At 42.5% G+C, this 12,004-nt stretch overlaps 1 protein-coding gene across 1 annotated transcript in view; it reads right to left on the bottom strand.

The window, feature by feature from the left end:
• Positions 1 to 12,004, bottom strand: part of PROM1 (prominin 1) — a 98,243-nt gene that overhangs the window by 35,594 nt on the left and 50,645 nt on the right. Inside the window, 3 exon segments of the mRNA XM_032631714.1 lie at positions 5,045 to 5,134; positions 6,029 to 6,092; positions 9,542 to 9,662. Coding sequence (XP_032487605.1) covers positions 5,045 to 5,134; positions 6,029 to 6,092; positions 9,542 to 9,662 — 275 coding nt within the window.

The following is a 12,004-nucleotide window of genomic DNA, read 5'->3' on the forward strand; positions in this document are numbered from 1 at the left end:
GAACAGATGTCAGGGCATCGGGCCACAATTGCATGCTGCTAGGAAAGTGTAAATGCCCTTAAAAACTGGTTTCCCAATTTTCCCTGGCAACCACATAAAACTTGGTTCTAAAGTCACACACACACACACACTTCAATGCTTTCCTGTCGTAGTCTCTTGCTGAAAGTATTATGAGGGCTCACCCCAGTTCTTCTACTACCTTCCAGGACCGGACCAAAATTCAAGAGAAAAGATTGTTTGAAGCAGACTCCAAGATTTTCTATTCAGATAAGGTGATAGAATTGGGGATGAAGGGTCATACAGTCCAATCCTGGAAGCCTCCCCAGGTCTCAGAGTAAATCATCAAAACTAGGTTGGGGAGCCATCTCCTAAGAGCAAGCCTCCTAAGGCACAGCCTAGAATCACAGATCCCCCTAGTAACCAGGAGATGACCCAACCAGCCTCCTAATTTACAGATGAGTAAACTGAGGTCCTGAGAGGTGAAAGAGTTTGCCAAAGGTGCTATAGCAAGGCAGCAGAAGAGCTACTATCTGAACAGTATTTGAGATAATAATAATTATAATAATAATAACAAAGATTTTATCAAAGAGTCACTCTGGACCTCAGTTTCTCATCTTTTCCACCTACCTCCCAGGATTACCAGCAAAGCATGGAGCTAGTACCCAGCTCATATTAGAGGCTCAATAAATATCTGCCACAGGGAAACAAGAATCAAAGAACACAGCTGCAACTAGAAACACAACAGAACGCAAAAGAGCATTGCAAAATATAACTCACATCACACACCTCACATTTTAATGTTCTGTGGTTTACCTCTCATTGCCTTTTCCACTTTGACTTCAAGATGAGTTATTTTAAGGCAAGAAACAAACAAACAACAGCAACAACAAAGAATGATGGATGATAAAACGAGTTGATGGCCCAGAAAACATGTGTCCATTTAGGCACTGTGTACAGACATTCTAGGTTATGGGTGCTATGCTGTCATGTCCCAAGAAGGACTCAGAAGTAATAAATTTTTTTATTTTCCAAAGGCTTCAAAGCATTTTTTTAAAATGTCTACTGGGTTATAACTCTGGGGGTCATTCCAAGTCTACCAAGATCACATATATTATGTATCTTGAGTCAGTGGAAAGATATTTTAGATTCTCAATTTTAGCTAATTAACATTTTACTAGTTCATAGAACATTTCCTTTATAGGTCCTAGCCTGCAGCTCAAACATGATTTGCACAAATCCATTTGCATATTTCTGCTTTCTCCAAAGGCCACCAGACACATAAGGTTGCAAAGGATTTTTAGCAAAAAGCTTGCCAAAGCAGTTTATTGAGTACATTTTAAGAAGCTCTGGCAACATCAGAGGCTAAAGTTTAACTTATTCAGGCTGGCTTAAAAAAAAAACCCATATATATATATATATATATATATATATATATATATATATATATATATATAAAACACTTCAATAATACAGGAAGCCCTGAAAAGAAAAAAAAATGTTTTAATCGACTTTAATCCAGCTAGAATTGTAATGCAAACATTAAAAACTGGGCAAACAATGAGGCAAAAAGTAAAGGTACATGCCAACCACACTGCACCATTTTGCACGGCATTTGTCTTCACATAATTTGGGAGCTGGAAGGGATCTTGGCCAACCACTGCTCCAATGCACTGACTTGAGAGGGATCTGGGGTGCAGAGATGCCTGGCATCATCTTGTGGTCACACCAGCTCTTGAACTCCAGATTCCCACCTGTTCTTTCAAAGTTACACTGTGTTGTGTTTGCTGTGGATGGCCCAGAAGCACCCTACACCTTAACACTCCCAAATGTACCCAAATACCATCTGGAACGGTCCAGGCAGCACAAGCCTTATAATCAGACCAGGGTCTGGATCCCAACTCCGCCACTTCCCAGCTACCTCATCTGGGACAAGTCACATGAACTCTGAGCCTCACTCTCTTGAGTTGGTAAAATGGAGGTAACCATACTCACCCCACAGAGCTGCTGTGAGCACTGACTGACGTGGCGCAGGAAAAGTACCTGCTATATAGCATTGCCACAGGGCAGGGCCTCAACACTCAATAGCTTTCTAAATTTTACTTCATGGCTGATCAATTCTACAATCACTTGCTTTGTTGGACTTGGTTGGCTGGCATCTCAGAAGCCATGTCACCCCTGCCCTATGGTGCAGCAGAGTTTGGGTAACATGGGTCCCACCCTCAGCTTAAGGAGTGGGCCTTGACTGCCCCCAGGCAACCCATCTCCCCTGTGTAGCACTGCAAGGGGAGTCTGCATTAGAACGATGCAGACACTGTAGAGAACAGCTAGATGGAAAGAATCTCACCACTAGATCAAGCCTCACCTGAAGCTAGTTTCAGTTGCATGAGACAACAGTCCACTTAGTTGAAAACCACATAGAGATTTGTCTGTATGAATCAGGTAAATGAAACATGATTACTCGAAAGATGTTTATAAGAGAGTAAGAGAGATGACAGGAGAGATTTGATTGTAAAAGGTCAGAGGGTCAGCCCAAATGATGATTAATCCATCAGTGAAGTGTAAACACTTGAAGTTATAATGAGGGGACCCAGAGGATCATTAGCAAGAGGAACGCCAAGGGCAGTGGAGAGGGAAGGTTTTGCGTGGCTATTAGACATGAGTGATTAAGTCTCAAGGTGAAGCAATGAGGAGCCACCAAGGTGTCCACCTCTCCTCCTAGTTTTGTTCTGGCCAATTAAGTGATATTTCCTGCTAAGACACAGGGCTGGGCGAAGTGGGGGGTGAGGGGGAGAGAAGGTGGGCAGCTATGGAAGGAAACTTCTCTGGGGAAAAAGTCTGGGCTTCATCTTCATTCCTGTGGCAGAAATGCTCAAACAGCAAGTGACAAAGTAATCACTGAAGACTGTTCATTCAACTCTAGGACAACCTGGAGCTCCTTGTTTCTGATATAATCAGTTACCTGGACAAACCTGAACTATTTGAGGTGAAATCAGCGGTTCTTAAACTGGGGTCTGTGCACAGACTCAAAGGGATTTGTGAACTTGGAAGGAAAAAACCCAAACCAAACCAAACCCACATCTTCATTTCCACCAGCCCCTCCAGTTACACTTTAGCCTTTGATTCTCTTATGCAAATAGACAGTGAATCTCTGTCAGTGCCTCTGTCACTGAAGAAATCAGAAATATTTTCATTTAATATTCAGTGTTTGCTGATATCGGCAGTATTGTGTCTGCTCATCACTACTTTGAAACGACGGTAGTTATCAGAACGTCCACTATATACTGTTAGTTAACGGGCTTAATAAACAAGCACATGGTGCTCCATTGCAAATTCACTTTTTTAGTATTTTGATGTTTCAACCTGACACCCTACTTATGTAGGGTGTCATCTTATGACTACTGCCATTTAATTTTCAATAAAGGACAATAACACACGGTTTGGGGGCCATCTGTCGGCCATGATGACAAAGAGTTCATTTCGTATCGTAAATGGGGTTATTGGAGGAAAGAAATGTAACAGTTGTAAGAAAATGTACTAATTAACAGGAATAAGAAGTTACACTCCTTGGACACTGAGCTCTTTATCTAAAACAATGCCCCTTATTAGTCCATTGTGTTACCATTTTTGTGCATTTTTTCTCTCACTCATTATTTTTTGTTTCCATAGTGGGCCATCTTTCAGTTTTTAAAGATTACCGTATTTTCCTGATTCACTGCCTCCTTCTGCTTTCTTTTTTACATTTTAACTTTAGTGAAATGAGCACGCAATCAATTTTGCATTTAATGTGGTACTTTCCTCTTTTCCCCAAAAAAGACATTAATTAATCCAAAGGTCTATACAATATATACTGCCTTAAAATCAAGGAGTATTATATTCTGATGAGTCACAAATAGCACTGTATATTGACTAGGAAATCAGAAGCTTTTAGTTCTCCTTCTCCATGTGTTGAAGGCTGGATAGAAAATTGATGGTTTAGGAAAATAGCTGTCACTGCGGATTGAGCACCGTATTAGTTATCTATTGCTGCAGGAGATACTATTCCAAAAGTCAGCAGCTTAAAACTACAAAGGTTTATTATCTCACACAGTATGTGAGGGTCAGAAATCTGGGATTGGCTTAGCTGCGCGGCTGAGCTCAGGATCTTTCCTGAGGTTGCAGTGAAGCTGGCAGCAGGGCCTGCGTTCGTCTGAGGACTGACTGGGGCTGGACCATCAGCTTCCTCGGTCAATAACATGGGTGGCAGGAGGCCTCATTTCCTCACCATGAGGGGAAGGAAGGAAGGAAGGACCCCTCCCCAACCCATCTCCTTCCGTCCGAAATACGGCTAATGGATAGAAACAAAATTAACCACTGGCTGAAGATTTATTTCAATTGAGTTTAAGTGTATTTGTTGTGAACTTCGGACAACTGTTGTACACTAACAATATCCCAGTAAGGACAAAAGCAAGAAAACTTATGTTTTTGTTTGTTTTCTTTTTTCTTCCATCTATTTTCCTTTATTCAGGTACCACTGAACCTCTGCTGTGATTGACTATGATTCAACCATAGGGGTAAGACTCATTCTAAAGACAAGCCTTGCTGTTTTAAACTTCAGTCTTTGTCAAAGCTAAAAAATACACATTCTAGGAACACAATTTTCTAATAGGTACGTTAGATGAAGAAGGTTCTGTGGCATTTCAGGCAGAGGAAGCCTGTGCACTACAGGGTCTGGGGAAGAATGACACCTTTGAGGACTTACATCAGAATGAACACCGAGATTCACGGCTAGAATGGAAAGTGGGGTGCTGGTGGAAGAGGCTGGAAAGATAGGCAGGGGCCAGGTGTGCAAGGAAGGAAGGAAAGAAAGGGAGGGAGAGAGGGAGGGAGGGAGGAGAGAAGGGAAAAAGGAAGGAGGGAAGGGAGAAAGGGAGGGAGGGAGGAAGGAAGGACGGACTGTGGCTCTGCCCTAGCTGACCCTCAGGGAAAACGAGAAAAGGGCGAGGGAGCCTGGGAGGCTGAGCCTTCCGGGTGGAGGCTGTCTTGGTCCTGCTGCCACAGTGCTTACCTTCTGCCATGGCCTTGATGTCATCCAGCACAGGGACCACTCTAGGTTTGAGCTGTTCGAAAATTCCGCCTCCCAGCAACAACTTAATATCTAAATTCCAAGAAGCATAAGGGACAGTGAGGGTGGGGTCTCTTTCTTTATTCTCCTCTTACCTCTCAGTCTCTTCCCAATGCCGATTTCGTTGCCTGGTTTAGTCTCTCCCGACACGAAATCCCACTTTTCACTCCAGACCCCGTTTGGCTGTGGACTCTCGTGCGGAGATTTCTTGGCACACTTCCAAGCCCTCACACCAGCTGCGTCCCCCGTGAAAACTTAACCACCGCAGACTCGGTGTTTCTTTGTACTAGGAATAGGTTCACTTTATCACCTTGATTCACGGCTGCAGGTGTCCCTAACCTCTCCAGCTGGACCAGGGTTTCTGAACCCGGGCTCTATCGACATTGGGGGCCAGGTCCATCTTTTCTATGGGACCTGCCCTGTGCTTTGCAGGGTTTTTAGCCACATCCCTGGCCTCTGCCAATGGATGGGACCCAACCGGGACACTGAAAATGCCTCCAGATGTTGCCAGATGTCACCTTGAGGGCAAAACAGCCCCTGGTTGCTAACCACTGAGCACATGGGGACCAGCCCCGCCCACCCCTCTAATTCCTGAAGCCACTGGCTTCTCCGGGGGACCCATATCTGTCTTTAACAGCAGATCGGACAGAGACCCAATTCTTCTCTCGCATGGGGAGTGAAGAACAGGTGCCCGTGACTGCAGGAAAGCAGAAGCATTTGTATAATAAATGCTAGGCTTTAATGGCTGAGTAACAAACTACACGTTGTCAATAATGCTAGGGAATTACTGTTCTGTTCTCCCCCTTTGTTCACGCAGAAATTGCAGAAACAGCATACTACATTTCTTAGTCCATGTTTTATGGGAGATGGCCATAGCATCTTCTAGCCAAAACAAACACATCTGAAGCAACGTTAAATCTTACTCACTGTCCAGATCTGAGAATGCCCTTGCCTTCGTGGTGGTATACTGGTCCAGTACATAGTCAATTTGCTAAAAAAAAAAAAAAATTACTTGAAACTTCTTCTGGAGGTTTCCCAAGCCACAATAAAAAGAGATTTAACATATAAAAATTATCCTGAATCAGAGTTTTTTTTTTAAAGAAAGCAGGTTCTTAGAGATATTTCTATTTTTGGGATGCTCAGACTTCTTACTGGCTTAAGAAATACGATTTCTTATTTCTCATGATTCTGTGGATTGGCTATGCCAATCTCCTGGTTGGCGCTGGCTTGGCTGGGGACAAATGGATTCCTCTCTCTATGTGGTCTCTCCTCCCAAGCGGCCAGGCTGGGTGTTTTCACGTAGTGGTCCCGCTAGCAAGAGGACAAGAGTAGACACTGCAAGGCCTTTGGAAGCCTAAGGTCAAAACTAGCACAAGGTCACGTCTACTTCATTCGTTTGGTCAAAGCGGGTCACAGACACATCCAAGATTTGAGGGGATGGAAAACAGATCCACCTCTTGAAAGGAGGAACTGCAGAGAATTTGAGGTCGTGTTAAATCTACCACCCTAGAATCATTTTACTTAGCAACTATTACTAACCTCTGCTGGGGCCACTCACCCTTCTGCCTACCGTGTCTTTGTGGGTCTGCTTCCCCATACCCTCTGCAACCCTGGATGTTACCACTTCTAAATAAAATAACTATTGCCCATCTTCTTAGTGAAAATGTGCATTATTATTTAATTGTTCATTTCTCCAATTACTAGAGTAAGGTTAACTTGCAAATGAAACAACAGACAAAGGATTAATCTCCAAAATATACAAACAGCTCATGGAGCTCAATATCAAAAAAACAAACAACCCTATTAAAAAATGGGCAGAAGACCTATGTAGACATTTCACCAAAGAAGACATACAGATGGCCAAGAGACACATGAAAAGATGCTCATCACCACTAATCATTAGAGAAATGCAAATCAGAACCACAATGAGGTATCACCTCACACCGGTCACAATGGCCATCATCAAAAAGTCTACAAACAATAAACGCTGGAGAGGGTGTGCAGAAAAGGGAACCCTCCTGTGCTGTTGGTGGGAATGTAAATTGATACAGTCACTATGGAGAGCAGTATGGAGGTTCCTTAAAAAACTAAAAATAGAACTACCATATGACCCAGCAATCCCACTACTGGGTATATACCCTGAGAAAACCATAATTTAAAAAGAGTCATGTACCACAGTGTTCACTGCAGCTCTATTTACAATAGCCAGGACATGGAAGCAACCTAAGTGTCCATCGACAGATGAATGGATAAAGAAGATGTGGCACATATATACAATGGAATATTACTCAGTCATAAAAAGAAATGAAATTGAGTTATTTTTAGTAAGGTGGATGGACCTAGAGTCTGTCATACAGAGTGAAGTAAGTCAGAAAGAGAATAACAAATACCGTATGCTAACACATATATATGGAATCTAAGAAAAGAAAAAAAAATGGTACTGATGAACCTAGTGGCAGAGCAGGAATAAAGACGTAGACATAGCGAATGGACTTGAGGACACAGTGGGGAGGGGGAAGCTGGGGCGAAGTGAGAGTAGTATTGATGTATATGTACTACGGAATGTAAAATTGTTACCTAGTGGGAAGCAGCTGCATAGCACAGGGAGGTCAGCTTGGTGCTTTGCGACCACGTAGAGGGGTGGAATAGGGAGGGTGGGAGGGAGGCTCAAGAGGGAGGGGATATGGGGATATACGTATGCATATGGCTGATTCACTTTGTTGTACAACAGAAACTAACACAGCATTGTGAAGCAATTATACTCCAATAAAGATGTATTAAAGAAATTTTATGATGGTTGGGACCAGTTACATTTCCTCGTAAATCAATTATTGACATTCTCTGCCCAATTTTTTATAGATTTGTTAGAGCTCTTTCATATATTTTGAACTACATAAGTTTCCCCCAAAGCCAGAACACTTTAGTCTCCTTCCAAGATTATGAAAGCAATCCCAAAGTTCACCAGCCATGATTGCTATGTGTTTAACTTTGCCAACTTTTTAGGAAAGAGATTTTACTTTGGCATCTTTAGAATGATAGGTAAAAAATATTATGAATTTTTACTCACAAACTGGGGAAATGAAGCATTTCCCTCTCTGCACAGGCTATAAAGCTGAATAAAGTTAGCTTCTATAATCTCAATATTAAAAATTCCTGCACTCCTTGCATTTTTAGTTCCAACCACATATTAAAAAACCAGTACCATATTTAATGTGTTCGCATTTTTTTAGAATATATTAAACCTGTAAGAACACATCCCTGTGTAAGGAAGCCCATGGATTCTGGCAGGCTCTTATTAGTGAATCTAATAGGATAGCATCCATCTCTCTGCTTGTTGGCTCAGCATCATATGTTTGATGGTTTCTGCTGAGAGGTTTTTATTTATTTATTTATTTAATTTTTGGCTGCGTTGGGTCTTCGTTGCTGCACGCGGGCTTTCTCTAGCTGCAGCGAGCGAGGGCTACTCTTTGTTGCGGTGCGTGGGCTTCTCATTGCGGAGGCTTCTCTTGTTGCAGAGCATGGGCTCTAGGCCTGCGGGCTTCAGTGCTGTGACTCATGGGCTCTAGAGGGCAGGCTCATAAGTTGTGGCACATGGGCTTAGTTGCTCTGCGGCATGTAGGATCTTCCCAGACCAGGGCTCGAACCCGTGTCCCCTGCATTGGCAGGAAGATTCTTAACCACTGTGCCACCAGGGAAGCCCGTGACTTTTTTTAAAAAGAAAAATCTTTGGTGCCACTGTCCTTTCTTTTTCACAATATCGTTAACTCCCCATCGTTTGCTTGAAGTTACTCTGGTAATGAAACCTTTCTGTTTTATAAACACTTATTTGCTAATATCTGTATAGATGTGTAAAATTCCTTGGGAAGGAGAGACACACACACACATGCACAGAAGTTGTCTCTGGGGACAGGGTGACCTGAGGGTACCTTTTTTCTGTATCCCAGAAGCACATTGATGCTTTGCCTATTCAGAACATCTTTTTTAAAAACCTCTCAGCAGAGGGCTTCCCTGGTGGCGCAGTGGTTAAGAATCCGCCTGCCAATTCAGGGGGCACAGGTTCGAGCCCTGGTCCAACTAGAGAAAGCCCGTGTGCAGCAACAAAGACCAACACAGCCAAAAATAAATAAATAAAATAGAAAAAGTCATGAGACCTTTAAAATGGTTAAGCACTTTTATAATAAGTAATATAATTATATGGTATACCTTAATAAAAGAAATAAAGTAAAATAAAATAAAAGCACCAATTCTGAAATTATGCTTTGTACTCTTTTGAAAATCACTTGCTAGGCCTTTATTCCTTTATCTTTAAAATTAAAAGACAACACCTGTCTACAATGATTATAGGGTTTCCAGAAGGTCCAAATAAGATTCCAAATATATACAGGAACTCCCAAAGGCCTCAAACACAAAGCATCATGGGATATAGATTGTGGTCCTTACCCCTGGAGTTGCATTCAGGAGGGTTCTCAAGTCGTTGAAATTACTTTCTGACAATTTCCGAGTCTTTTCAATGTGAGTCCTTATGTGTTGGTTTGCCACAAAACCATAGATGATACCAATGCTGCAGGAAAAGGAAAGGAGAGCATTTACTGTGGGAGCCATGGCCGTGGCCAGGTGCAGAGCAGCCCACAGCCAGGAGAAGGTGGAAGGTCTTCCTGTGCAGAGAACCCCTGCTCCGCAAGCCCAGCCCCTCCACTGCTACAGGCTTCCTGCCTCCATCGCAAAATCCACGCACCACCAAATGTGGGCCACAGAACAAGACTCAGTCCTCTCAGGGAAGACATATATCCATTCAAGACACGTTGCTCAGTTAAATATGAGTCTTATAAATGGAACAATGTTCAGGAAATAGAAGTTACAAAGGTTATAAGACAGAGTGTGGAATACAGTCCCACTTCTGTACAGATGCGAATGTAGGTATACACTCTCCATGCAGGGCGTGCACACACACACACACACACACACACACACACACACACACACACACACTACGTGCATACCTCTGCTCCCCTCAAGAAGACTGTCAGGAAAAATACTAAAATGATAAGAATGGTTTGGGCTTTCTAATGTTTTTGGTTAATCTAATTGTCTTTGTTAGCTACTGCATTGTCCAGGTTGAAAGGAAATGTGAATTACTTTAGCATTAAAATACTATATAAGCTGCAAGCCATAGAGTATACACCGTCTCCTTCCACTTTATGTGAAGTACAAAATCAAACAAAATGATGGTGCTAAAAGTCAGTGGTTATATTCTGGGGAGGGGTGGGTAATGGTGTAGTTAGTGTGTTCACTTCATAGAAATTCGCACATATGTGCTTATGATAGGAACACTTTTCTCCATATAAAATGCACTTCAATAAAGAGTTTCAAAAACACTACATGAGGGCTTCCCTGGTGGCACAGTGGTTAAGAATCCGCCTGCCAATGCAGGGGACACAGGTTCGAGCCCTGGTCCGGGAAGATCCCACATGCTGTGGAGCAACTAAGCCCGTGGGCCAGAGCTACTGAGCCTGCGCTCTAGGGCCCGTGAGCCACAACTACTTAAGTCCACGCTCCTAGAGCCCGTGCTCCACAACAAGAGAAGCCACCGCAATGAGAAGCCTGCACACCTGTAACGAAGAGTAGCCCCCGCTTGCCACAACTAGAGAAAGCCTGTGTGCAGCAACGAAGACCCAAAGCAGCCAAAAATAAATAAATAAAAACACCACATGAGAGGCATCTTACATGAAAAGCTACACTACATGAAAACAACCACCAACCATATTTTTCGAGCCATCTGAAATGTCTACGTTTAATCATTTTAAGAGCTCTTAATGTCTACTAATTACTAACAATCCCCTGACAAATTAATTTGACCAACTGGTTTGTTTTTGTGTCAAGGCCTTTAAACATTAAAATGTTACATTTAAGATGGCTAATCACCAAGGCCCTGTTGGATTTAGCCACTAGATGGCAGCAAGAAATTATATAAACTCATAACACACCCTACAGAAGTTACCTCCAGAAGTTAACAAAATTTTTAGTTTGTAATAAATTGTTAGTTTGTAACCATCCAATGGAAGGTGTAACTATGTTTCTAGAAGAAAATTTTGCAAATAATACGCAAACTTTTGGGGGAAAATTCTGATGGAGAATATGAATACTTCTGCTTCTTCACCAAAAGCAACATCTTAAACATGATGCATTCATATATTTACAGGTATGATGGCCAACTGTCCACTTTTGCACGAAAAGTCCCACATTCCCAGGAAACCTCTCAGTCTTGGGTAATTTGGGGAGTCATTTGCCCCATTTCTGTCATGAGTCATTCCAAAGAGCATTGCTCGTGTGGTTACCAGAGGGGAAGGGGGAGGGGGATAAATGAGAAGGCTGGGATTTACATATACACACTACTATATATAAAATAGATAACCAACAAGGGGCTACTGTATAGCATAGGGAACTATACTCAATATTTTGTAATAACCTATAAGGGAAAAGAATCTGAAAAATAATATATATATATCTCACTGTGCCATACACCTGAAACTAACATAATGTAAATCAACTATACTTCAATATAAAAATTAAAAAAATTTAAAAGATAGAGAAATAAACCTATTTTCCCATAGCAATATTACATAGGTGCATTGCCTTTCCAAACTAATCCCCCGAAGTCTGTAACACAATGTTGAACAACATTTCTTATGGTTAACAAGGTGCATTGGGGACTTCCCTGGTGGTGCAGAGATTAAGAATCCGCCTGCCAATGCAGGGGACACAGGTTCAAGGCCTGGTCCAGGAAGATCCCACATGCCACGGAGCAACTAAGCCTGTGCGCCACAGCTACTGATACCGTGCTCTAGAGCCCTCGAGCCACAACTACTGAGCCCGCGTGAGACAACTACTGAAGCCCGCACACCT

This window comes from Phocoena sinus, chromosome 5 (assembly GCF_008692025.1).
Source record: "Phocoena sinus isolate mPhoSin1 chromosome 5, mPhoSin1.pri, whole genome shotgun sequence".
Taxonomy (NCBI): Eukaryota; Metazoa; Chordata; class Mammalia; order Artiodactyla; family Phocoenidae; genus Phocoena; species Phocoena sinus.